Source organism: Plectropomus leopardus, chromosome 18, assembly GCF_026936395.1.
Source record: "Plectropomus leopardus strain MGB_pleo_1.0 chromosome 18, ASM2693639v1, whole genome shotgun sequence".
NCBI lineage: Eukaryota > Metazoa > Chordata > Actinopteri > Perciformes > Serranidae > Plectropomus > Plectropomus leopardus.
In genome coordinates, this window is record NC_142193.1 from 31,096,104 (window position 1) to 31,122,696 (window position 26,593).

The 26,593-nt window shown below is 43.9% G+C and overlaps 1 protein-coding gene and 1 long non-coding RNA gene across 2 annotated transcripts in view; both read right to left on the minus strand.

The window, feature by feature from the left end:
• LOC121956900 (syntaxin-1B) overlaps positions 1-2,514 on the minus strand; it is a 62,801-nt gene extending 60,287 nt beyond the window's left edge. The window contains exon 1 of the mRNA XM_088069332.1: positions 2,058-2,514. Coding sequence (XP_087925458.1) covers positions 2,058-2,087 — 30 coding nt within the window. The 5' untranslated portion in view covers positions 2,088-2,514. The remainder of the gene's footprint in view (positions 1-2,057) is intronic.
• Positions 2,515-12,620: 10,106 nt separating this feature from the next.
• Positions 12,621-26,555, minus strand: LOC148186543 (uncharacterized). Its single transcript, XR_015774856.1, has 4 exons — positions 26,112-26,555; positions 23,021-23,221; positions 16,158-16,266; positions 12,621-14,004 (listed from the first exon to the last, which is right to left on the minus strand). It is a non-coding gene; the product is annotated as an uncharacterized LOC148186543 (long non-coding RNA).
• Between the last annotated feature and the right edge of the window lie 38 nt (positions 26,556-26,593).

Consider the following 26,593-nt stretch of genomic DNA (forward strand, 5'->3'; position numbering starts at 1 on the left):
TTATCTGTGACATGAATTTAAATATAAAATTACTATAATTATAGATACAGTTTTTTTGGACTTTTTTCTCTTCTTTAGGATAATTTTCCTTTTTTAAATTAATTTGCAGGAAATTTTCTTCTCACCTTTTACTGATTTCTTGAAATTTCTGGGGCATTTTTTGTCAGGTTGGTCACTGCCTTTTTTTCTCCTGTTTTAGAAAGAAATCAAAGCGATGTGCTAAGGTTTCAAAGGGTTAAATAGCTTGTGAAAGCCGTCTGAATGCAGAAAAGTGATGTGGCTCCAGGTTTTTAGATAACGTGCACAAACTGAAAATGTGAATAAAAACAGGAGAATGGAAACATGCAGGGAAGAAGGAGGGATGCAGGAGGGAGTAAAGAGAAGGGGAAGAGATGGAGGGATGGAGGAGAGCTGAAATCATAAAGGGAGGATGGATGGATGGATGGATGGAGGAGAGGAGAGGTGGAGGAAGGGATGGAGGGAAGAGGGGAGGAGGGGAGTGATGGAGGAGGACGGAGGGATGGATGGACAGCAGTGCGGTAAACTCCAGGCGGTGCTGAGCCTGTCACTTTTTTAATGCAAATTACCTACACACACACACACACACACACACACACACACACACCAGTCAGCGGCTGATTTATTGATCAGATTGTATCGATCGGGTTCTGATCTCTAACACAGAGAGCTGAAGAAAAATGTGATGAAATGAAAACGAATTTATGAAAATCTCCAAAAGAAATCAATCAGATTGCAGATCAATAGATCGATAGGCAGGTGGATCAATAGATAGATGGATCGATAGGTAGGTGGATCAATAGATAGATGGATCGATCGGTGGACAGACGGATGGGTATCAGGCCGAAACAGCAGTTCGTCGCTGCTCGACGCGAACCCGGTTGAACCCGGGTGGTGGCGGCGGCGGAGGCGCGTGGAGCTGCTGCAGAGTTTGAGCAGCTGATGTGACCCCCTCCTCCCCCACCTCCCCAAAATCCCTCCACAATCCGCCCAAACCGCCGGCATCAGCTGTTCGCTCAGAAAACCCCGCACCGCGACGCGCCGCATTCCGCACGCGTTAATACTTCTAGTCTCACCCAACGCAGAGCCGCACAGTCAGAAAAAGGGTGAGGCCCCCCCCCCAACCCCCCTCACCCCCCCTTCAGTACGAGCGGCACCGGAGCGGCAGGAGACACGCGGTTAAGCGGCAGATAAAGCCGCATCCTGCGCTCCGCTCCGCCGCTCCTCCCGCAGCCTGATTCATCAGCCTGATCGATCCGGATCCGCCTGATCGGCTCTGACGCTCCACATTCACGCGGCTCTCCATCAGGGAGGAGGCGCGCGCGGGCTGCAGGATGAGGCCTCGCGGAAAAAAAAAAATCACTGCATTTTGGTCCGCGGCTCATTTCAGAGTCTCTCCTGCTCCTGCCGCTCGTCTTGCCGCTCCTGCTCCTCCTGCCGCTCCTCCTGCTCCTCCACCATCAGGTCATCCGGGCGCGCGTGCACGCACATGCACGGCCGCATTAACACGGGTGGGAGCGTTTTCATTTTTTTAAATTTTTTTTTTTTTTAACCCTAACCAGTTTCCCATCATGCACGCAGCGCTGCACGAGGACAGAGACGCTGCGCGAGGCCTCTGCGTCTAAACCAGCCGACACGCGCGCACATCTCCCCAATCAAAGGCGGAAAACGGACAAAATGAGCGAGCCCGCGCTGGAGCGGTGACCTCCAGCCGGTGCGCACCGCAAAGCAAACCCAACACCCCCCACACCGACCCCAGCCTGAGAGGAGCCTCCATGTCAGGCTCTCGCCTCCTCCTCCTCCTCCCTCTGCAGCTGCTCCTCATCACTCTGTATGCACGGCACGAGCCGCCTCCTCCGCACGCGCTCCTCACAGCAAACCCGCACAAATGGGGGATTTTAGCGGGTTTTATCGACCCGCTGCGCTCCGGAGAGGCGGCAGGCCGCGGTGCTGCGGCGGCTGCAGGAGGAGGAGGAGGAGGAGGATGAGGAGGAAGATGGAGGCCGACAGGATGGAGAAAGAGGAAAATGAGATCTTACGCTTCGCAGTTCCGCCGTACGGTCCTTCATGGTGTCGCCGCGCCGAGCTGGCTGCTATAAGCGGAGAATCGGCCCTGGTCCTGGTCCTGCTCCTGCTCCTGGTCCGGGAGGGGAGGGGGGGAGGTTTCCGACACCGCGCCGTTCGTCGTTTTGCGCTCCGAGATTCCCCAACCAGATTTCCCTGTCCGTCCTCCTCTTCGTGTTTCTCTTCGCGCAGAGATGGAGGGAGGAACAGCGCGCTGTGACGCGTCTCCGCCTTCTGCTGCCGCTCCGGAGGCGCTGCTGCTGTGCTCCTGACGGCGCTCAGACCTCCTCCGCTGCTCTGGCTATGGTTCTCCTCTCCGCCGCTCCGGATCAGGCTGGCCTCCTCTCGGCTCCGCGGGTCCTCCTCTTCCTCCTCGGTGCGGTCAGTGTGGCCCCGCAGCGCGCAAAGCAGCAGCAGCCCGGCAGGAAAACCGAGCGACAGAGAGAGAGGGGGGGCAGGGGAGGAGAAAGAGAGGGGGGTGGTACTGATGCTGCAGAAAAGAGAGAGGAGGGGGAGGAGAGGGGGCGATGCGGAGGGATGCAGAGCCAGTGCGCAGGCGTCGACTCCCTCCACCCTCCATCTCTACCTGCTGCCCCCCCTGCACACACACACACACACACACACACACACCTCCCTCCCCCTCTCTCCGCAGCAGCAGCAGGGAGGTGTGTATTTGGTTTCAGGTGAATGAGGATCAGGGGAGGAGGGGAGGAGGGACAATCTGTTCATCCTGTGTGTCCTTATATGGTCAGGGGTGTGTGTGTGTGGGGGGGCAAATGGACATGTGTGTAAATGACAGCATACATGTCATTCACTGAAATCTGACTATTACATATGAAATTATTATAGAGAAAACATACTCTCATTATATATATATATATATATATATATATATATATATATATATATATATATATATGTACACACACCCTTCATCTATCTCTCTATATCAGCTATACTAATAAAAATATATGTATAGAAAGACATAAAGATACATTTATAAATTAATATATAATTTTTAAATTTCAGTAAAGGACACATTTTATACATATAACTATTTCTCTTGCATAAACAAATGTAGATAGATACACACACGCACACACACGTATGTATTTGTATATAAAGAGAGCAGGACTTATTTTATATATATATATATCTTTATATTTTATATATTTATTTTTCTATATTTTCTGTTGTATTTGAAACACTTGTTCTGGGTCATTTTTAAAATCCTAACATGTTTGGGCACGTTGAGTATTCTTGCTTTAGTGACAGTAATCGATAAAAGGGAGAGTTTTTCAGGGCTAAATATGTCTCTACAGATCACACCAAGCCGCACACACACACACACACACACACACCCACACACACACACACACACACACACACACACATACACACACACACACATACACACACACACGCCAAGAACACACACACATACGCATGCATGTACACGCACGCACGCACACGCACCTTCTGTATTAAAATAGCTGTGAGGGGAAACTCCATTAACTGGAAGGTCACAGGTTCGATTCCTTCAGCTTGAAACTGAAACTGAAACCTGCTTAGACCCCCAGACTCAGACTAGACCTAGACCTGGACCTGGACCTGGACCTGGACCTGCACCTGCACCTGCACCTGCACCTGCACCTGCACCTGTACCTGGACCTTAGAGTTCCCACATGTTGTCACCAGTAATTTTCAAACCTTTCCAGCACCACTTCACCCGGTTTCCATGACTTTATTTCCAGTCATGCATTGTTAACCCTTGGAGTCCTGGAATAACTGGCTTGAAAAAAAAGTCAAAGATCAACAAAAGAAGAAAACCGGCAAAAAATGAGTAAAAATCACAAGTAGAACACCCAAAAATTAACATAAAATAAATAAATTAATTAATTTAATTTAATTAAAATGGAAGTGTAAATAAATAAATAAGGAAATTAACTAAAAATTATAGTAATGTTTAAAAAAAATAAAAATATCATAATGATAATTATAAATATATAATAATTTTCCAAATCTACTAGTTTACATCTACATTTCTTGTTGCTCTTTGGATTTTTCTCATGTTTTTTTAAAGAAATCAAACCAATTTGCGCAGGGTTAAAAGTAATAATTACAAATAAAAAGCATCTGAGTCTGGCTGAAGAAATTTAGATCCAGGTTTCAAAGGGTTAAATACCTGTTTCCAAAGCGTTTGCAGATTAACAAACTGCTGACGTGTCAAACTTCACTCCTCAGACTCAAACCAGCCGCCAGGTATCATCAGTGTAACGTTTTCAGTGAATAACAAATCTATTAAAAGCCAAGTGTCTGTGGCCCCGTCGTCCTGCAGTCCATCAAGGACGACGTCGATAAATGGACAGCTTCACCGTCTCTACGCGGCTGAAAGACTGAAAACGAATGAGGACGGACACAAATATCATCACAGCCCTCCAAATAAACTGCTTCTCAGACATTTTTCTGTGGAAAAACAAAAAGTCCAGAACTGCTTTCAAGAAATGAATCAGACTCAGATCCACAGGAGGTCTGAGGCCACGGAGTCCCAACAGACGGCCCGCGGGCCAAATCTGGACCCTGAGAGGGCCCCTGGTGGCCCCACAAACATTTTCTAATTGACAATGAAAAATAAAGTGATTCACACTGGGAACTGTTTCTGTACTTTTAGTGTCCATGAAGGTCCTAAAATCTGAGAAATGTCCTAAAATCTGAGAAATGTCCCAAAATCTGAGAAATGTCCTAAAATCTGAGAAATGTCCCAAAATCTGAGAAATGTCCTAAAATTGAGAAACATACTAAAGTCCCAGAAATGTCCTTAAATCCTAGAAATGATAATTCAGACAGGAGAGATTTTCTGTGATTCTTCCTGACCCCAAAAACAACTTCAAATCTGAAAACCCATCCCGACTTCCTGTGTGTGTGTGTGTGTGTGTGTGTGTGTGCGTGTGTGTCTGTGCGTGTGTGTGTGTGTGTGTGTGTGTGTGTGTGTGTGTGTGTGTGTGTGTGTGCGTGTGTGTCAGCAGTGATGTATGAGGCCAGCTGCTGTTAAACTGAGCCTTGAGATTTTGAAATGGAGTTTTAATGGTGGAGATGAACTCTGGAGGCAGACGAGGGTTTGGCTGAACGCCCGGGGAAACACTCCTGGAAACACCTCCTCCTCCTCCTCATAACCATCATCATCATCATCATCATCCTCATAACCATCATCATAATCACCATCATCATCATCTGAATTATCATCACCGTCAGCATCATCCTCATCACCATCATCATCACCATCATCATCATCACTATCATCATCACCATCATCATCATCATCACCATCATCATCACCATCATAATCATCATCACCATCATCACCATCATCATCATCATCATCATTATCATCATGGTCATCACATCACCATCATCATCATCACCATCATCATCATCATCATCATCATCATCATCACCATCATCATCACCATCATCATCAACATCATCATCAACATCATCACCATCATCATCATCATCACCATCAACATCATCACCATCATCATCATCATCACCATCATCATCATCATCATCATCATCACCATCACCATCATCATCATCATCATCACCATCAGCATAATCATCATCATCATCATTATCATCATGGTCATCACATCACCATCAACATCATCACCATCATCATCATCATCATCACGATCAACATCATCACCATCATCATCATCATCACCATCATCATCACCATCATCATCAACATCATCACCATCAACATCATCATCACCATCACCATCATCACCATCACCATCACCATCAACATCATCACCATCAACATCATCACCATCATCATCATCACCATCATCACCATCATCAACATCATCACCATCATCACCACCACCATCATCATCATCACCATCAACATCATCACCATCATCATCACCACCATCATCATCACCATCATCATCATCATCACCATCATCATCATTATCACCATCATCATCATTATCACCATCACCATCATCATCATCAACACCATCACTATGTTTGATCGATACGGAGGACAATTCAGGCTGAGCAGAGAAATATGTCTGAGAGGAGGATTTTTTTGTTTTTTCATGTTTACGTCGAGATTATAATAAAAATGTTGAGAACAACAGAGAAATAATTTCTTTGTTATTAAAGCTGATTCTGAAGAACAGTTTCACTAGTTCATCTGAACAAGGCCTTTTGTAGAGGGAGTCACATGAGCTGTTTCTAAGTCTCGAAAGGTTGACTCTATTCGCAAAATTTTATTTTAAATTAATTCTCAAAATTTTTTCAACTTTATTCTTGAAATTTTGACTTTTTTCTAAACATTTTGACCTTTTTCCATTTTCTCGACAGTGTATTTCAACATGAATCTAGTCATTTTGACTTTTTTTCAGTGTGCAAAATGAAAGAAAAAAACTCCCTCCTCTCAGAAGTATTTCCCCTGCCTGTCCCTAATCGTCCTCCGTAGATCGGAGAGGAATCCGTCACCCTCAGAGGCTCATTGAACCCTCACCTCTGTCCCTCAGGCTGTTTCCAGGATCTTCTGGCATCTGGATCGGAATATTTTCCATCTGCTGCAAGAAAATCAGACATTATTGATCAGTATTATAACCTTTAACAGGCACACTAAGAAATATATTTGCAAAAAAAAAACAAAACAGTTTTGGTAAAATTGTGTTCCTGACTCCACATTTAGCAACTTTTCAGTTTTTTTATGAATTAATTTTTTTTAGATGACCCATGCAGACGGCGGCGACGCAACTCAACCATCCGGCTGAGTCGCTAACCCTTAATATTAATATAATATAATATTAACCACCTACATCATTTTAGGTGTGTCGATTTATTCCAGCGGCTGGCAGAGCTCCAAAATTCAACAGGCACAGAAAATAAGAAATGACAAGTATTTCATGCACCGGGTTATGAGGGGAAAATGTTGCCATCTGGTAGTATCAGTAAAAACGACAAATTTTACTACTTTCTTCCAAGATAAAACCTGGCATTACAGAATGCATTATTATATTCTGTAATGGATTCAAAAATGAGTGTTTTTTCATTAACAAAAACAACAACTGTGACATCATGTAAACGAACTGGGTAAAGGGTTAAAATCCTGGAGGGAAAAAAAGGAAAAAAGAATATTTAGTAGTTTTGATCAGGACTGAAGCTGATTAAAAGATTTAAGCCAAACAATTTGGGGAAGAAAATATTTATATATAATATTTTTTATAAAACTAGATATGTTAATTATATATCACTTATTATTATTATTATTATCATTGTTATTATATTACTATGATTGTTATTATTATTGTTGTTGTTATTTTCTTGTGTGTGGTCACAGAAAGTTTCACAGACACTCAGATTCATATCACCACGCAGTGCAAATTAACCCCTTAAAACTTGAAGAATTGCTGTGACTTCTTTCAAAAACATGGGAAACAAGAAAATGTGCAACTTAGCAAGATATGTAGAAAATTATATATGATATATATATTTATATATGATAAAAAATAACGACTAATTATTATTATCATTATTATTGTTGTTGTTATTATTATTCAGATATAATTTAACCCTCGGGGACCTGTACATGTTGTGATAACTGTGTGTGTGTTGATGCATGTGTCCTAAATGTAGTCCAGATTGTGTATTTGAGTGTAATCAGTGAATTTGCAGCTCAGCTCCTACAATAAGTCTAAAATACACTGTGGAAACTAAATAGTTACATTCAGACTGTTCAGGTCCAAAAATGCTCCATTGAAACCCATTCAAACTGACATTTTTGATCCCACAGCCATCAGAGCAGAAAAACAGGACTTGTGTTATTTTTAAATTGGACTGTTAACTAACTGTAGCAGATGTGCACATTTGCATGGTGCAGGTATTTAGGAAGCCTTTCTGGCTCTGACAGTCTCTCAGTTTCTCTCCACAGAAAAACCATCATTCAGCTGCAGGTTTGCATTTCACGGATTTTAAAGTTTGACATTTTGTGAAAACAGCACAGTAATTTCTTGTTTTAAATTTAAACCGCATAGTTTGTTCTTACCTGCAGCACTTCCTGGATCCCCCCCCCCAAAAAAGGACCCGCGCTGCAGGCCCGGGGGTCTTCACAGGTGCCTGAGTGGATCACCTGAGCTGCGGGGGCGGGTTCTGCAGACACACCGCGGGCTTTTATTACTTTCCTTTATGCTTCCTCCTTTCCTGCCTAATCAAAATGCGCCCGACGATGATGCAAATTTTACGTAGTTACCGGAAAGTTGAATTACACCGTTCGGGTCGATCACGTGATGCACGCCATTTGTTACATGGTGAAAGAGACGTCTGTGAATCGGTACGTAATTTTGTGAGCGTCAAAACCCGCCAAACGTCTTCTATTCCTGTCTGGATGTAAACGATCCGGTGTGTTAACGTTTGGAAAGTCTTAAAGAGCCGCGAGATTATATTGTTAAAACCGCCATTCAAACTAGCGAGGCGCTAATCCGGAAGTCCGGCGCTCCGCCGGCGGCAGTGTTCGGCCGCCGTTAATCTCTACTACGCATGCTCTATGGGCCAGTACATCCGGGTATTTTACACGTTCCTAAACCTGGAAAAAGAGTTTTGTCTGCTTCACGCGCCACTGAGCAGCTCTCATAGGAACGAACGAGGCCCCGCCCCCACAGCTGTATCCAGATTTTACCTTTATACATCCATGCAATAGAGCGCTGAAGGCATGAAGGTGTTTTTGTAGGCCAATCAGGAAGTTAGCGTCGCACCGGTTCCCACGTCAAAAACCTTCTGGGATTTCCTTTCATCTCCAAAAATAAACTCTGTGACAAACACAAGTTTATGAGCCTTAGACGTTTTGTTCAGCGTGATAATCTTCACAGATGAACTCCACTTTTGTGTTTGACGCGTAAATGAAATCGCCAGAAGCAAAATGCTGTTAGGCTATACATGAACTACATCGTGGTCGCTCAACTTAAATGTCACAACTAGAAACACTGTAAAAACGTTAAAACACAATCGAAAAATATTAGAAACAGATAAATCTACAAGTTGACTGTAAAGTTGTAAAGGCGGCGAGTGAGTTTGACTTTCTGTGTCCGCTGTGAGGACGTCTCACATCGTATTTTATGCTGCAGAATAAATCTAAATAGCCTCAGCCTGATAACCACAGACCTTACTTAAGGTATTTTACCCAAAAAACAATTAAAAAAACAGACTTTGAGATGAGGGAACTGGAAGTGCAAAAATGCTAACAAACTTCCGTGTTTTAGGACTCATTTTTTCACCACTGTGTTCTAACAGGAATGAACGAGGCCCCGCCCCCAACACTGTATCCAGATTCCCTGTAATACATCTACGGAGGAGAGAGGAGGCTTCTGGCTCAGACGGAGGTACACCGGTGTATCCTACGCCGGCGTCTTTGATCAAGTGGCGAGACTACGGCGCTCCCCGAGGGTCACAGAGATTTTTCATTTACAGTGTTTATTTTTTCAGTGACATCATCATGAAGAGAAATAAAAGGTGTAGATCTGATAAAAAGTTTTATGATTTCCTCAGTCGCAATGTTACCGATGTTTTTTTTTGTATTGTTAAAAACTTGTAAATTTCATCACAGTATCCTGTATTATTATGTAAGAGTGTGTGTGTGTGTGTGTGTGTGTGTGTGTGTGTGTGTGTGTGCAGGAAGCTGTCGTGTGTTTCATGAACAAACTTCAGACTCAGCAGAAAAGTTGCAGCTGAAATCAGTCTGTTTTCACATCTGTGTAACATGTGTGTGTGTGTGTGTGTGTGTGTGTGAAAACATTTTGCAGGTTTGAACAAAATGTCCTCACGTTTCAAAAAATGTCTTCTCTTCACGTTTAATATAATAAAGTATAATATAATAATAATAAATAATAATAATAATAAAGTTAATATAAAAAATAAAACAATCTGCAAACTCTGAGAAAGAAATAAAAACAAATTAATGATTAAAATTGATATGAAAAATGAAATAGTGGGAAAAAAAACAAAATTATTTAAGAAACAAAAACAAATATGCAAAATATTATAAATAGTAATAATAATAATATATAAATTGAAATAAAATACTTAAAATAAAAGTAACAATTACAAATGTGTTGTTCGTCTAAAATAAAATAAACTAAATTAAAATGCTTAATTCTGAGTAAGAAACACAATTGTACCAAAAAACAAAAACAAAAAACACAGCGACCATCTTCTCTGCAGCATTGAATCAGAATTTCACCACCTGAAGGGACGTGCATGCTCATTAAAGAACAGCCAACATCCCCCCGACACACACACACGCACACACACACACACGCACGCACGCACGCACGCACGCACACACACACACACACACACACACACTCACGAATAACTTCTGATTGGTCAAAATCTCCTGAAAACAAAAGGAGGAGCAAGAGTCCAGTTTTCTGGATTAAAATCTGCTCAGAGGTTATTATGGGATTTTTTTTTTTTGCCCGCTGCCGCCAAAATCAAACAGCCAACCGCAGCTTTAACGTGACACACAAGTCCGAGCAGCTGCCGGGTGTGTTTTGTCCCTCTGTGGCTGCCGTCCTGCTGCCACTGCAGTAACTGTAGTGACTCCTCAGCATCCTGTCAGCGCGCACACACACACACATACACACACAAACACACACACACACACATACACACACACACACACACACACACACACTGCTGACTGCACACAACATAATGTGTCTAGACAAAACACTCGACTGCAGGAAACTGTTTAAGCAACAACAACACGAACATCTTCTGTTTCTCTTTGAAGAATAAAAATCTGATTTCAATTATTAAAATGACCAAAGTTCACGGCGGCATCGACGCAGCAGCTCGTGCACTTCAGATTATTGTAAAGACTAAAGAATTATTTAATATATTAATATAAGACAAACGTTATTAAACCCGTGTAGAGAATTATAAAAGTGTCACAGATGCAGAAAAGAAATGCTATAATATTATATATAATTTAAAAAAATAAAGAAAGAAAGAAAGAATGAGATAAACGTAAAGTTATATCCAACAGGTACTTCAACTAAAACAAAAATACACAAATAAAAGCATAAAATAAATAACAGAAACACTTATCACTGTAAGCAAATCATGACAAAATACAACTACGGCTTGGAAAATATGATATATATTAAAATGTGTTATAAAAATATACCTCATTTAAAGCAAAAAATGACTTGAAAACAAATCATTCAGATAAAATATAAAAAATAAGGTGAATCAAAAATAACTTTATCATAAATGTTTTTAGAAAATCTAAAATATGGAGAAAAAAACCAAACTAAACAAAATCAAATATGTTAAATCTTAAAAATGAAATGGTAAAAGAAAGAACAACTAATTTACAAAAATAAAAAACAAAGACATCAAAAACAAATTTACTAGAAATTTAAAATGAATTAGGGAAAAACAAATATCTAAAATATTAAAGATGAAATAGTGGAAGAAAAACAACTTTTTTTACAAAGATGAAATCAAAAAAATAAATCCAATAAATATTAAAAATGAAATAGTCGCAGGAAAACAAATTAATACAAAAATAAGAACCAATTATAAATATATTAAATGTTAAAAATAAAACAGGGAAAGAAAAACATCTTTACATAATAAAACTATTAAACTCCATAATTAAAAAGTTAAAAATTAAAGAAATATAAATAGTTAAAAACAAACAAATGACAAAAATAATGATATGATAGCATTTATGATATTACACATTAAAAATATATACGAAAAATAAGACAAAAAAAATGCAACTATATATATTAATAATGGTATTAATAAACTAATATCTACATTACATCTGAATTATAAATGAAAAATTATGAAGAGTAATAAAAATAAAATGAGCTCGTCTTCATCATCTGTTTTTGATTTCACTCGTCTTCTTCCTCCGTCTGTCCTCGAGTGTCTCTCACTCCGCCTGCAGGTCGACTGTCAGACTGCAGCCGAAGACTTTCACCTTCAGCCGAGGGTGAAGGGCAGTGTGTGTGTGTGTGTGTGTGTGTGTGTGTGTGTGTGTGCGTGTGTGTGTGTGTGTGTGTGTGTGTGTGTGTGTGCGTGTGCATGCGTGCGTGTGTTGGAGGTTTTGTTGGTGCATCAGAGTGTCCGACTGGTATTTGCTTTTTTTTTTTAGATCACATGATTTTACGTTTTTAAAGCTATTTTCATTCTGCACAACACACACACACACACACACACACACACACACACACACACACACACACACACACTCCTGTAGGTTATCATAGATGGCAGTGATGGCCTCAGTTTTGTCTCCGCTGCGACGTTATGAGATTAAACGATGCCTCAGTGATAACGCTGTTGTATTTAACTGCGCACACGCACACACACACACACACACACACGCACGCACACACGCACACACGCACACACGCACACACGCACACGGTCAGACTGTGGTAATATTTAAGTTATATTTAATATCACTTCAAAATATCATCATCATCAAGTTTTACGTGTCAACAGTGCACCATCTCAGAAATTTCATGGACGGAGAAAAAAGTTCTGGAGGAAAATTTTAATGTATATTAGTTTATATTTTAACCAACATCAGTCCTTATCATAAATATCAAATATCCATTTATTTTCAGATTTTTAATTCCATAAAATCCAGGTTTCTTGTCATGATGCCACAGTGTTTTTTTAATTTAAAAAAATCTCCTCCTCAGTGTGTGAGTGTAGCTGCTGACAGTCTGGGATATGTCAGTGTGTGAGTGTAGCTGCTGACAGTCTGGGATATGTCAGTGTGTGAGTGTAGCTGCTGACAGTCTGGGATATGTCAGTGTGTGAGTGTAGCTGCTGACAGTCTGGGATATGTCAGTGTGTGAGTGTAGCTGCTGACAGTCTGGGATATGTCAGTGATCAGCAGCTACATTGACTGTGACAGGTCACCTAGTGGAAATAGCATGTATTTCCTCCATATGCCAAATATGGTCAAAATGACCTCATCAGGTGGAAAATAGTCAAAATGACAAATTCAGAGTCAAAAGCCCAGAATGACACCCAGAAATAATACAAGTCCTGTTTTTCTGCTCTGATGGCTGTGGGATCAAAAATGTCAGTTTGAATGGGTTTCAATGGAGCATTTTTGGACCTGAACAGTCTGAATGTAACTATTTAGTTTCCACAGTGTATTTTAGACTTATTGTAGGAGCTGAGCTATAGGGTTAATAATAAGAATCTGAACTTTCTGGAGTAAAGGAGCAGATGCGATGTGAGGCTCTGACCGAGCTGTAGATCATTTATTCTGAGGTATTAGTACTCTTACTTATTGGTCTAAATACTTCCTCCACCTAGTTCTACTTCCATCATGTACAAATACAACATTCAGAGATTTTTGTCCTCTACAGGAAACGTTTCCGTCAGTTTATCTTCAGACATCAGAATCAGACGACCTTCATCTGATGTGACATTGATCCTCTCTCAGGCTGATCAATCAATCTGCTGATTAACTGATAAACCTCCATTGATAAAGTGAAGAGACGCTGTGTGTCTCTGCAGAGACACGCGGTGTCTCTGCAGAGACAGACGTTTAATATCGATTCAGACGGCCTCTCAGCAGGTTTTTATTATTTAAATATGTCGCAGGCGTCGTCTTTATTCATTCATGTAAATCTTTTCTTCCTCTCGTCAAAGTCCAAAGAGTCTCCTCATCTGTCTTCTGTCTTCATCACTTCCTTCATGAATACACAGGGACACTTTGATCCAGCTGAGACCCGATCTGTCCACTCACTTCAAACCTCCAAAACATGTGTTGTGTTCAGGGACAGTCAGACCTGATGGTGGACACGAGTCACCAAAAGGACGAGAGTTTCAATCTGCAGCTTTCTGTCTCCATCTCACAGCCTGAAACACAATCACCATTTTTTAACTTTCCTTAGAGGTAGTGATCAGTCCCGAGGACAGGCCAGTGGCAATGGACTCAGACTGGTCATCTGAAGACGTGGGTCCAAACCCCACCTGGACTACGTCACTCAGGAGTGTGCGTGGTTTTTATTTATTGCATCACTAAAAATTTCAAATGTTGCGTTCACGTAAATTCAATTTTATTTATAAAGCCCAATATCACAAACAAGTCCTCCAGCAGAACAAACCTATATGAGCCTCACTAGGGGCTGGTTTAAAAAATCTGAGCCAGCTTTATCAAAGAGGAGAGACTGAGCCAGCCCAAACTATAAACTTTACCAAAGAGGAGAGACTGAGCCAGCCCAAACTATAAACGTTACCAAAGAGGAGAGACTGAGCCAGCCCTAACTATAAACTTTACCAAAGAGGAGAGACTGAGCCAGCCCTAACTATAAACTTTACCAAAGAGGAGAGACTGAGCCAGCCCAAACTATAAACGTTACCAAAGAGGAGAGACTGAGCCAGCCCAAACTATAAACTTTACCAAAGAGGAGAGACTGAGCCAGCCCAAACTATAAACGTTACCAAAGAGGAGAGACTGAGCCAGCCCAAACTATAAACTTTACCAAAGAGGAGAGACTGAGCCAGCCCTAACTATAAACTTTACCAAAGAGGAGAGACTGAGCCAGCCCAAACTATAAACGTTACCAAAGAGGAGAGACTGAGCCAGCCCTAACTATAAACTTTACCAAAGAGGAGAGACTGAGCCAGCCCTAACTATAAACTTTACCAAAGAGGAGAGACTGAGCCAGCCCTAACTATAAACTTTACCAAAGAGGAGAGACTGAGCCAGCCCTAACTATAAACTTTACCAAAGAGGAGAGACTGAGCCAGCCCTAACTATAAACTTTACCAAAGAGGAGAGACTGAGCCAGCCCAAACTATAAACTTTACCAAAGAGGAGAGACTGAGCCAGCCCTAACTATAAACTTTACCAAAGAGGAGAGACTGAGCCAGCCCTAACTATAAACTTTACCAAAGAGGAAAATCTAATGGTAATTTGCATATATATTAATACTTGTATTCATATGAAGAAGTAGTTTTTGATTTTAATCAACAATTTACAATTTTAAAAAATGACTTTTTACACACACACACACACACACACACACACACACACACACACACACACACACAGCTTGTGTTTGTGAGTTTGGCCTCAAAATCAGCAGGTAAGCAAAGTTCCAGTTCTGTAGGTATAAGACCTCCGCACAACATTTCAAAGTACGTTTTACTTTGAATACGAAAAACAGCCGGTGTGGTGCTCTCTTACAGTCTGGAGATGTGCGGGTTTGTCATGTGTTGGCTGTGCTACAAAGTCAAAAATCATCAGTTTCTATGATGTAGAGATCTCCTGATGTCTCCTTGAGTCTTTGCAGGAGCTCAGTTGACAGCTCCTCGCCCCAAATGAGTCGTTAGTTAACTCAAACTGTCGGTTGGGCAATAAAATCTGTCGTAATTTAGTTCTGCTTACAAGTTCAACAAGGCAGTTAGGTCCATTAGCTGACCCCGAGGGTCATCTAAGGAATCTTAGGAGTTTCAGTTTTGGGTATGCATTTGAATATCTTCTTATCAAGAGCAGCCTCATCATTCACTGCAAGGATTAAAACTGAATATGTAAATATAACTGAGGGACTGTTTATTATTATTGAGAGGGGAGGGGGGAGGCATGGCAAATCTTGTTTTAAGAACTGGGGAGGGACTAAGGATTTCTATTTTGGTTTAGTAGAGGGGCATAAAGCTTTGAATGGCTATATTTTTATTCATTGTATATTTTCTTGCCTATTTTAAAAGAAAATATTTTTCAAAATTTTTACCCAAAGATTTTGCAATTTTTTTCTTTTATTTTTCTGGTTAATTTTTGGTAATATTAAGGAAAACAAAAAAAAAATCCGCCCTGGGGTTGGTGCCCGGACTATAGTAATCATTCCTTGAATTTTAATAGGGGTGTTGGCGCTAATCATTTTAGCAATTTCAAGAGGGCCTTTGCTGAGAAAGAAAAAACAACCTTCTGCATAAAAGCCAGTACCGTGAGGATGTGCTTTTGTCGTCCATCATCTGAACATTGTAGTTTGATCACAGCAGACCCTCACCAATAACACCAGCCATCCCATCATCACAGAGCCAAGGAGAGGTGGAGTCGTCTTTTCCTTCGTCCTGATGAAGTCTCCCTCAAATCTTTCCTTGACCTTGTGATGTTTTCTGTGGAGAAGAAGGAAAAGTGGACAGGAGATTATTTGAACTTTCTGACCCAGCCGAACACTCTACCACTCTAAATAGAGAGTGTTTGCGGTCCCTACTGGGAAATAAAGTCAATTTTATTTTTAAAACCCATTAAGACAAAACATTGTTTGCCTCAGAGGGCTTTACAGCATACGACATCCCTCTGCCCTTAGACCCTCACATCACCTAAGGAAAAACTCCCAAAAAGAACCCCTTTAACGGGGGAAGAAAAAGGAAGAAACCTCAGGAAGAGCGGCAGAGGATGATGAGGGATCCCTCTTCCAGGACGGACAGACGTGCAATAGATGTCGTAAGTATGTAAAAATGTTGTGTCCCGGGGGAGGTACTCTTAACACTAACTGACTGAGTCATCACAGTGTTATCAGATCCAGATCAAATGAAACAAAAGCTAGTAAAATTCTAGAGACTCTCTTAGTGAGTAAATAGATAGATAATTAGATTGAGTCTTTACTGTCTGTCTTGAGTAAAAACAGAAATTCATCATTAAAGCAAATGATTTTTATAATTTACTGCCTTTTATTCAAGGCCGGGTAACGGGGACAACAGGCGGAGCAGAGCACTCCAGACGTCCATCTCCCAGGCTTCACTTTTCTCGGGCATCCTGCGGACCATAGACCCACTGGGTGGTGACAGCGTGTTACTTATTTGGGGTTGGCCCGACTGGGCCCTATAGCCTAAGTCCCGCCCTAGGGGCGCTCGCCTACAAGCTCAACCCCCCTCCCGGTCTGGCTCCGGTGGGGGGACCCAGTGTCTCTGTAGAGGATAGATTGATAGATTGATTCTTTATTGTCTGTCTCGAGTGAAAACAGAAACTCATCATTAACACAAATTAATTTCTGTACCTTGTGCCATTTACTGACTTTTATTCAAGGCCGAGTCACAAGGACATCAGGCGCAGCAGAGCACTCCAGACGTCCTTCTCCCCAGCAACACTTTCCTCCTTCATGGCCTCCCGAACACCCGAGTTTCTGCTTTGGCGACTGCTTCAGCTGCAGCCCTTCAGGCCAACAGGTGCAGTCTAGGAAAACACCTCTCTGTTGGGTTTCAACCAGCAGGTGTGTAGGTTGCTGTCTGACGCCTGACAGCTTCCCGCACCCCACTGGTGTCTACCCGCAGTACCTAAAACAAAGTATTTGTTTTGGTATGCGAGGCTGCTTGCAAAGACAGGCACCGGCGACCTTCGGGCCACAGCTTGTAACAGCCACTTCCACAATGGAGGTACTGAACATGGACCACTTGGATTCCATGTTCACATCCTCCCCCGGGATGCACAGGATATAGCCCTCAGGAGGAATCGATGATGCCAGGGATCAGCACGCCCAGGGCACCCTCCCTTTCATGCTGCCCGGCTGCCCAGCCCTGATAACGACCCTGTCGGCCATGGACCCAATGGGTGGGTTGGCCCGACTGGGCCCTATGGTCAAAGTCCCGCCCTAGAGACACTCACCTACAAGCTCCACCCCCCTCCCGGTCTGGCTCCGGTGGGGGGACCCAGTTTTCCTGTAGAAGATAGATTGATTCTTTATTGTCTGTCTCGAGTGAAAACATACATTTCTGTAACCTATGCCATTTACTGACTTTTATTCAAGGACAAGTCACAAGGACAACAGGCGCAGCAGAGCACTCCAGACGTCCCTCTCCCCAGCAACAATTTCCTCCTTCATGGCCTCCCGAACACCTGAGTTTCTGCTTTGGCGACTGCTTCAGCTGCAGCCCTTCAGGCAAACCCGTGCAGTCCAGGAAAACACCTCTCTGTTGGGTTTCAACCAGCAGGTGTGCAGGTTGCTGTCTGACGCCTGACGCCTGACAGCTTCCCGCACCCCACTGGTGTCTACCCGCAGTACCTAAAACAAAGTATTTGTTTTGGTATGCGAGGCTGCTTGCAAAGACAGGCACCGGCGACCTTCGGGCCACAGCTTGTAACAGCCACTTCCACAATGGAGGTACTGAACATGGACCACTTGGACCCCACGTTCACATCCTCCCCAGGATGCACGGGATATAGCCCCTCAGGAGGAATCGATGATGCCAAGGATCAGCACACCCAGGGCACCCTCCCATTCATGCTGCCCAGCCCTGATTATGACCCTGCGGGCCATGGACCCACTGGGTGGTGACAGCACGTTACTTATTGGGGGATGGCCTGACAGGGCCCTATGGCCAAAGTCCCGCCCGAGAGGCGCTCGCCTACAAGCTCAACCCCCCTCCCGGTCTGGCTCCGGTGGGCGGACCCGTGTCTCCGTAGAGGATAGATCGATAGATTGATTCTTTATTGTCTGTCTCGAGTGAAAACAGAAACTCATCATTAAAACAAATACATTTCTGTAACATGTGCCATTTACTGCCTTTCATTCAAGGCCGGATCACGGGGACGACAGGCGGAGCAGAGCACTCCAAACGTCCCTCTCCCCAGCAACACTTTCCTCCTTCATGGCCACCCGAACACCCGAGTTTCTGCTTTGGCGACTGCTTCAGCTGCAGCCCTTCAGGCCAACAGGTGCAGTCTAGGAAAACACCTCTCTGTTGGGTTTCAACCAGCAGGTGTGTAGGTTGCTGTCTGATGCCTGACAGCTTCCCGCACCCCACTGGTGTCTACCCGCAGTACCTAAAACAAAGTATTTGTTTTGGTATGCGAGGCTGCTTGCAAAGACAGGCACCGGCGACCTTCGGGCCACAGCTTGTAACGGCCACTTCCACAATGGAGGTACTGAACATAGACCACTTGGATTCCATGTTCACATCCTCCCCCAGGATGCACAGGATATAGCCCTCAGGAGGAATCGATGATGCCAGGGATCAGCACGCCCAGGGCACCCTCCCTTTCATGCTGCCCGGCTGCCCAGCCCTGATAACGACCCTGTCGGCCATGGACCCAATGGGTGGGTTGGCCCGACTGGGCCCTATGGTCAAAGTCCCGCCCTAGAGACGCTCACCTACAAGCTCCACCCCCCTCCCGGTCTGGCTCCGGTGGGGGGACCCAGTTTTCCTGTAGAAGATAGATTGATTCTTTATTGTCTGTCTCGAGTGAAAACATACATTTCTGTAACCTATGCCATTTACTGACTTTTATTCAAGGCCGAGTCACAAGGACAACAGGCGCAGCAGAGCACTCCAGACGTCCCTCTCCCCAGCAACAATTTCCTCCTTCATGGCCTCCCGAACACCTGAGTTTCTGCTTTGGCGACTGCTTCAGCTGCAGCCCTTCAGGCAAACCCGTGCAGTCCAGGAAAACACCTCTCTGTTGGGTTTCAACCAGCAGGTGTGTAGGTTGCTGTCTGACGCCTGACGCCTGACAGCTTCCCGCACCCCACTGGTGTCTACCCGCAGTACCTAAAACAAAGTATTTGTTTTGGTATGGGAGGCTGCTTGCAAAGACAGGCACCGGCGACCTTCGGGCCACAGCTTGTAACGGCCACTTCCACAATGGAGGTACTGAACATAGACCACTTGGATTCCATGTTCACATCCTCCCCAGGGATGCACAGGATATAGCCCTCAGGAGGAATCGATGATGCCAGGGATCAGCACGCCCAGGGCACCCTCCCATTCATGCTGCCCGGCTGCCCAGCCCTGATTATGACCCCTGTCGGCCATGGACCCACTGGGTGGTGACAGCACGTTACTTATTGGGGATGGCCTGACAGGGCCCTATGGTCAAAGTCCCGCCTAGAGGCGGCTCACCTACAAGCTCAACCCCCCGCCCGGTCTGGCTCCGGTGGGCGGACCCGTGTCTCCGTAGAGGATAGATCGATAGATTGGTTCTTTATTGTCTGTCTCGAGTGAAAACAGAAACTCATCATTAAAACAAATACATTTCTGTAACCTATGCCATTTACTGACTTTTATTCAAGGCCGAGTCACAAGGACAACAGGCGCAGCAGAGCACTCCAGACGTCCCTCTCCCCAGCAACAATTTCCTCCTTCATGGCCTCCCGAACACCGGAGTTTCTGCTTTGGCGACTGCTTCAGCTGCAGCCCTTCAGGCAAACCCGTGCAGTCCAGGAAAACACCTCTCTGTTGGGTTTCAACCAGCAGGTGTGTAGGTTGCTGTCTGACGCCTGACGCCTGACAGCTTCCCGCACCCCACTGGTGTCTACCCGCAGTACCTAAAACAAAGTATTTGCTTTGGTATGCGAGGCTGCTTGCAAAGACAGGCACCGGCGACCTTCGGGCCACAGCTTGTAACAGCCACTGCCACAATGGAGGTACTGAACATGAGCCACTTGGAGTCCATGTTCACATCCTCACCCGGGATGCACAGGATATAGCCCTCAGGAGGAATCGATGATGCCAGGGGTCAGCACACCCAGGGCACCCTCCCATTCATGCTGCCCGGCTGCCCAGCCCTGATTATGACCCTGTCGGCCATGGACCCACTGGGTGGTGACAGCACGTTACTTATTGGGGTTGGCCTGACAGGGCCCTATGGCCAAAGTCCCGCCCTAGAGACGCTCGCCTACAAGCTCAACCCCCCTCCCGGTCTGGCTCCGGTGGGCGGACCCGTGTCTCCGTAGAGGATAGATCGATAGATTGATTCTTTATTTTCTGTCTCGAGTGAAAACAGAAACTCATCATTAAACAAATACATTTCTGTAACATGTGCCATTTACTGCCTTTCATTCAAGGCCGGATCACGGGGACAACAGGCGGAGCAGAGCACTCCAAACGTCCCTCTCCCCAGCAACACTTTCCTCCTTCATGGCCACCCGAACACCCGAGTTTCTGCTTTGGCAACTGCTTCAGCTGCAGCCCTTCAGGCCAACAGGTGCAGTCTAGGAAAACACCTCTCTGTTGGGTTTCAACCAGCAGGTGTGTAGGTTGCTGTCTGACGCCTGACGCCTGACAGCTTCCCGCACCCCACTGGTGTCTACCCGCAGTACCTAAAACAAAGTATTTGCTTTGGTATGCGAGGCTGCTTGCAAAGACAGGCACCGGCGACCTTCGGGCCACAGCTTGTAACAGCCACTTCCACAATGGAGGTACTGAACATAGACCACTTGGATTCCATGTTCACATCCTCCCCAGGGATGCACAGGATATAGCCCTCAGGCGGAATCGATGATGCCAGGGATCAGCACGCCCAGGGCACCCTCCCATTCATGCTGCCCGGCTGCCCAGCCCTGATAACGACCCTGTCGGCCATGGACCCAATGGGTGGGTTGGCCCGACTGGGCCCTATGGTCAAAGTCCCGCCCTAGAGACGCTCACCTACAAGCTCCACCCCCCTCCCGGTCTGGCTCCGGTGGGGGGACCCAGTTTTCCTGTAGAAGATAGATTGATTCTTTCTTGTCTGTCTCGAGTGAAAACATACATTTCTGTAACCTATGCCATTTACTGACTTTTATTCAAGGCCGAGTCACAAGGACAACAGGCGCAGCAGAGCACTCCAGACGTCCCTCTCCCCAGCAACACTTTCCTCCTTCATGGCCACCCGAACACCCGAGTTTCTGCTTTGGCAACTGCTTCAGCTGCAGCCCTTCAGGCCAACAGGTGCAGTCTAGGAAAACACCTCTCTGTTGGGTTTCAACCAGCAGGTGTGTAGGTTGCTGTCTGACGCCTGACAGCTTCCCGCACCCCACTGGTGTCTACCCGCAGTACCTAAAACAAACTATTTGTTTTGGTATGCGAGGCTGCTTGCAAAGACAGGCACCGGCGACCTTCGGGCCACAGCTTGTAACGGCCACTTCCACAATGGAGGTACTGAACATAGACCACTTGGATTCCATGTTCACATCCTCCCCCGGGATGCACAGGATATAGCCCTCAGGAGGAATCGATGATGCCAGGGATCAGGACACCCAGGGCACCCTCCCATTCATGCTGCCCAGCCCTGATTATGACCCTGCGGGCCATGCACCCACTGGGTGGTGACAGCACGTTACTTATTGGGGGATGGCCTGACAGGGCCCTATGGCCAAAGTCCCGCCCGAGAGTCGCTCGCCTACAAGCTCCACCCCCCTCCCGGTCTGGCTCCGGTGGGGGGACCCAGTTTTCCTGTAGAAGATAGATTGATTCTTTATTGTCTGTCTCGAGTGAAAACATACATTTCTGTAACCTATGCCATTTACTGACTTTTATTCAAGGCCGAGTCACAAGGACAACAGGCGCAGCAGAGCACTCCAGACGTCCCTCTCCCCAGCAACAATTTCCTCCTTCATGGCCACCCGAACACCTGAGTTTCTGCTTTGGCGACTGCTTCAGCTGCAGCCCTTCAGGCCAACAGGTGCAGTCTAGGAAAACACCTCTCTGTTGGGTTTCAACCAGCAGGTGTGTAGGTTGCTGTCTGATGCCTGACAGCTTCCCGCACCCCACTGGTGTCTACCCGCAGTACCTAAAACAAAGTACTTGTTTTGGTATGCGAGGCCGCTTGCAAAGACAGGCACCAGTGACCTTCGGACCACAGCTTTTAGCAGCCGCTTCCACAATGAAGGTACTGAACATGGACCATTTGGATACCATGTTCATATCCTCCCCCTGGATGCACAGGATATAGCCCCTCAGGAGGAATCGATGACACCAGGGGTCAGCACGCCCAGGGCACCCTCCCCTTCATGCTGTCCGGCTGCCCAGCACTGATTCTGACCTTGCGCGCCATGGACCCAGTGAGTGGTGACAGCATGTTACTTATTCGGGGTAAGCCCTAGTGGGCCCTGTGGCCCTTCAGCTAATCCCTAAAGATACAGTGGAAGTAAAGAAGCGTCTTTCAACCTACCATTGAAGCTGACGCTGCAGATGTAATTGAGCAGTTTCCTCCCTCCTGTCAGGTCCATTTCAGGACAGATGCTGGAGTTTTTGGGACACAGGTCCCTCTGCAATTTGTGGAGAGCGTGGGCCATGGTGCACACCACGTTCATCACAAACTGGACCTTCCCCTCCTGTTTGTACTGGGAATCGATGCCAATACACTCCTGACCTGAAAGACACACACAGAGAGGACAGACAGATGTATTATTTACAGAGAAAATTCACTTTTCTTCATTTCTGTGGAGTCCCCCCAACTCCCCAGACAAAATGGTGACAAAAAGTTGATACTGAAAAAGGAGTGAAAACAAACTGTCATACAAAAATAGAGATAAATAATAATCGACTTCTGGAAAACCTCCCCGGCTCTGAGGGCTCACTTGTTGAGAGGGTCAGGTGCTACAACTACCCCACAACAGTGACTGACACCCTGAACTTTTACTGTTAATAAACTTTAGTTATAACTTCAGCAAACAAGTATCTAAACAACTGGTGTTTACCAGAGCAAAAGACTACAGTGCACTGAAGGAGTTTTACATGAAGAATTTGGAGCTCGGCCAGTCTTTGAATTTTAACATTGGGTCTATGCTTTTTGTTTCTCAGTCAATTTTCTTTTAGAAAAATATCACAAAATTTGGCATCAACTCCCAAGAAACTTCAGAAACTGTCAATTTTTCAACAATTTTTCCTGCTTAGTTCATAGGACACATCATGCTTCATCAACATTGACGGGTCCTGCATTCACACATTAGACTGTAATTTCTTTATTTATTTTTTTCCAGTATTTTGTTCGTATTGCGAAGAATGTTTGATATCAAAGTGATGGTCAACAGGCTGTGGAAATAGTTTTTATCTTTCAACTTTAGAGCATGTACATTGAGGTTATAATAATTTTCCCCTCTACTGCAAAACATTGGCATTCAAAGCTAATCCACTGACAAACAGTAGTGTTGCACAGACTTTTGATGACTTTTAGAAATATCAAAAAAGTCCTAAAGATATTTACTGTTTCTGTGACCTGATGTCATTTTGACAATAACAGGTATTTTAAATTGTTAAATGAAAAAAAAAATCCTACCTCCATTACATATTTAGAAACAGAAATACTTAACTGATCCCCAGGGGGGAAATTGTGGTTCGTTACAGTATGCATAATATGCTGAGTATGTTAGGTGTAAAAATAAAAATGCCAAGAAATACAGTAATAGACAATTAGCGACAATGGATAATATGCAGTGTGTATAAAGTGTAAAAATTATAAAAACTGTGTTCAGTATAAAACTGTGCCTTACGTGACAACAGTGTATAAAACCTATATGTAAGTTTTAAATATAAAAAATATACATGTGTAAATATTGTGTGTATCAAGTATTTTTTCTCAGCAAACACATAGCAAAAACAAAAACAATGCAAAAAAAAACTAAAAACCCCAAAACAAAAAGCTGCATATTCAGTCAACACACAAGAACATAACAGCGGGGCAAAAATCAAGTTGAATCGCATATAACCCATTTAATGCGAGAGGCAGCTGACCCTCAGGGATTCTCTTCATATCTAATATGGCCCCCATTTAAAAAAAGTTTGGGCACCCCTGTCAGAGACTGAAACAGGAGGAAACAGCTCATATCAGCTTAGTTCTGTCCAGAAACAGATACCTGCTGATATTTAAGCAGCACAATTGCTGACAGGCTATTTTTGAATCATGGCAAGTGTTTTGGGTTTTACCAAATTACTCAAAACCTCAGTGAGATAAAGGATTAAAAAAATAAGAGCTGCAACTAGCAGGGCTTGCAACCAAGGACAGAAGTCAAATAAGTATACAGTTTCATATTATTATAATATTATTCTAACCATACAGCCATAAAGCTCAAAAATCAAAACACACAACAACAACATCAACAACAACCAGCTGTGAAAGCGTCATTAACCCTTAGGGACCGCTTAAATATCACACACACTTATATCGCTCTGAGCACTAAAGGGCGCTTTTCAAAATCAAGCTTTAAAAAGTATTACACATTAATGTTATTTTCTACTTCCATTGACTTTTTTTTTTTTTACCAACATCAGTCCTAATCATAAATATAAAATATTCATTACTTTTCATAATTTTAACCCATGAAATGTCAGGTCAATTTTTGATCCCACAGCCATTAAAGCATAAAAACATTGCATTGTATTATTGTGTTCGGAGCAAATGTCTGTCAAATATCCAACCTACAACTGCTGTTATTATTTTTAAATATCCTACATGCAAAGTAGTTTTTTGTTGTTGTTTTTATCACAGTCTGGAATATGTCAGTGATTTGCAGCAACATTTATTCTGACAGTACACCTAGTGGAAACAGCATGTATTTTATCCATGCGCAAAATATGATTAAAAAGACATCATTAGGTGGAAAATAGTAAAACAGACAAATTTCAAGGCAAAAGCCCAGAATGACACCCAGAAATAATACAATACCATGTTTTATGCTTTAATGGTTGTGGGATCAAAACTTGCAGTTTGAATGGGTTTCAATTGTTTGTTTGTTTTGCACTTAATGGTATACATTTAATCATTTTGTTTACACCGTGTATTTTAAATGTATTGTGTGGAGCTGAGCTGGAAATACCAAGATTATACAAATGTACATAATCTTCCCAAAATGCATAAACGCTGCCAAAATTACCAAAGAATGAAGAATGAAAAGCGCATTACATGCACTGAGCAGTCCCTAAGGGGTTAACACAATAACCAAGCAGACACAGCGGTCTGAAACACAAACACCAACAAACAACTGCATTTCTGACAGGAGATAACCAGCATCTATAACATGTAGCACAGCATCTATAACATGTAGCACAGCATCTATAACATGTAGCACAGCATCTATAACATGTAGCAGCATCTGTAACATGTAACACAGCATCTATAACATGTAGCACAGCATCTATAACATGTTGCACAGCATCTGTAACATGTAACACAGCATCTATAACATGTAGCACAGCATCTATAACATGTAACACAGCATCTATATCAGGCTTTAGGAGACAAATAATCAACACAAATAACTTACCAACGATGTTTTCACCCGGCGGCTGTTAGCTTCAGTCCAATCCAGCAAAAAGGACACGGAGTCCACCGGAGCCCGTGTGAAATGTCCACAATGTCCAATGTTTGAACACGAAAGCTCGAAAATGTCCCCACACCTGTCCCCGGATGTCCTCTCCTCTCTGCTTTAGCGGACTTTAAAGCTCCGACTTGAACTTGTTCCATCATGTTAGCTAACACACGGCTAACATTAGCTAGCTTAGCCGCTACATAACACACATCCGACCGCGCTCCAAGTTCCGCGGGCACGATCCGGACTGACGGCGGGGACGGTAATTCTGCCTCCGTTTGATTTTAAATCGACTTTGGACGTTATTTTTGGCGTTTTTACCGAGTAGCAGCAGCGAAGCAAACGGACAAACAGAGTCAGCTCTGTCTGTGAGATTTGAAAACTTCCGTTTCCCGCGTCGTGACGTCACAAAGGGCGGGGCCCATTTAAGGCCCCGC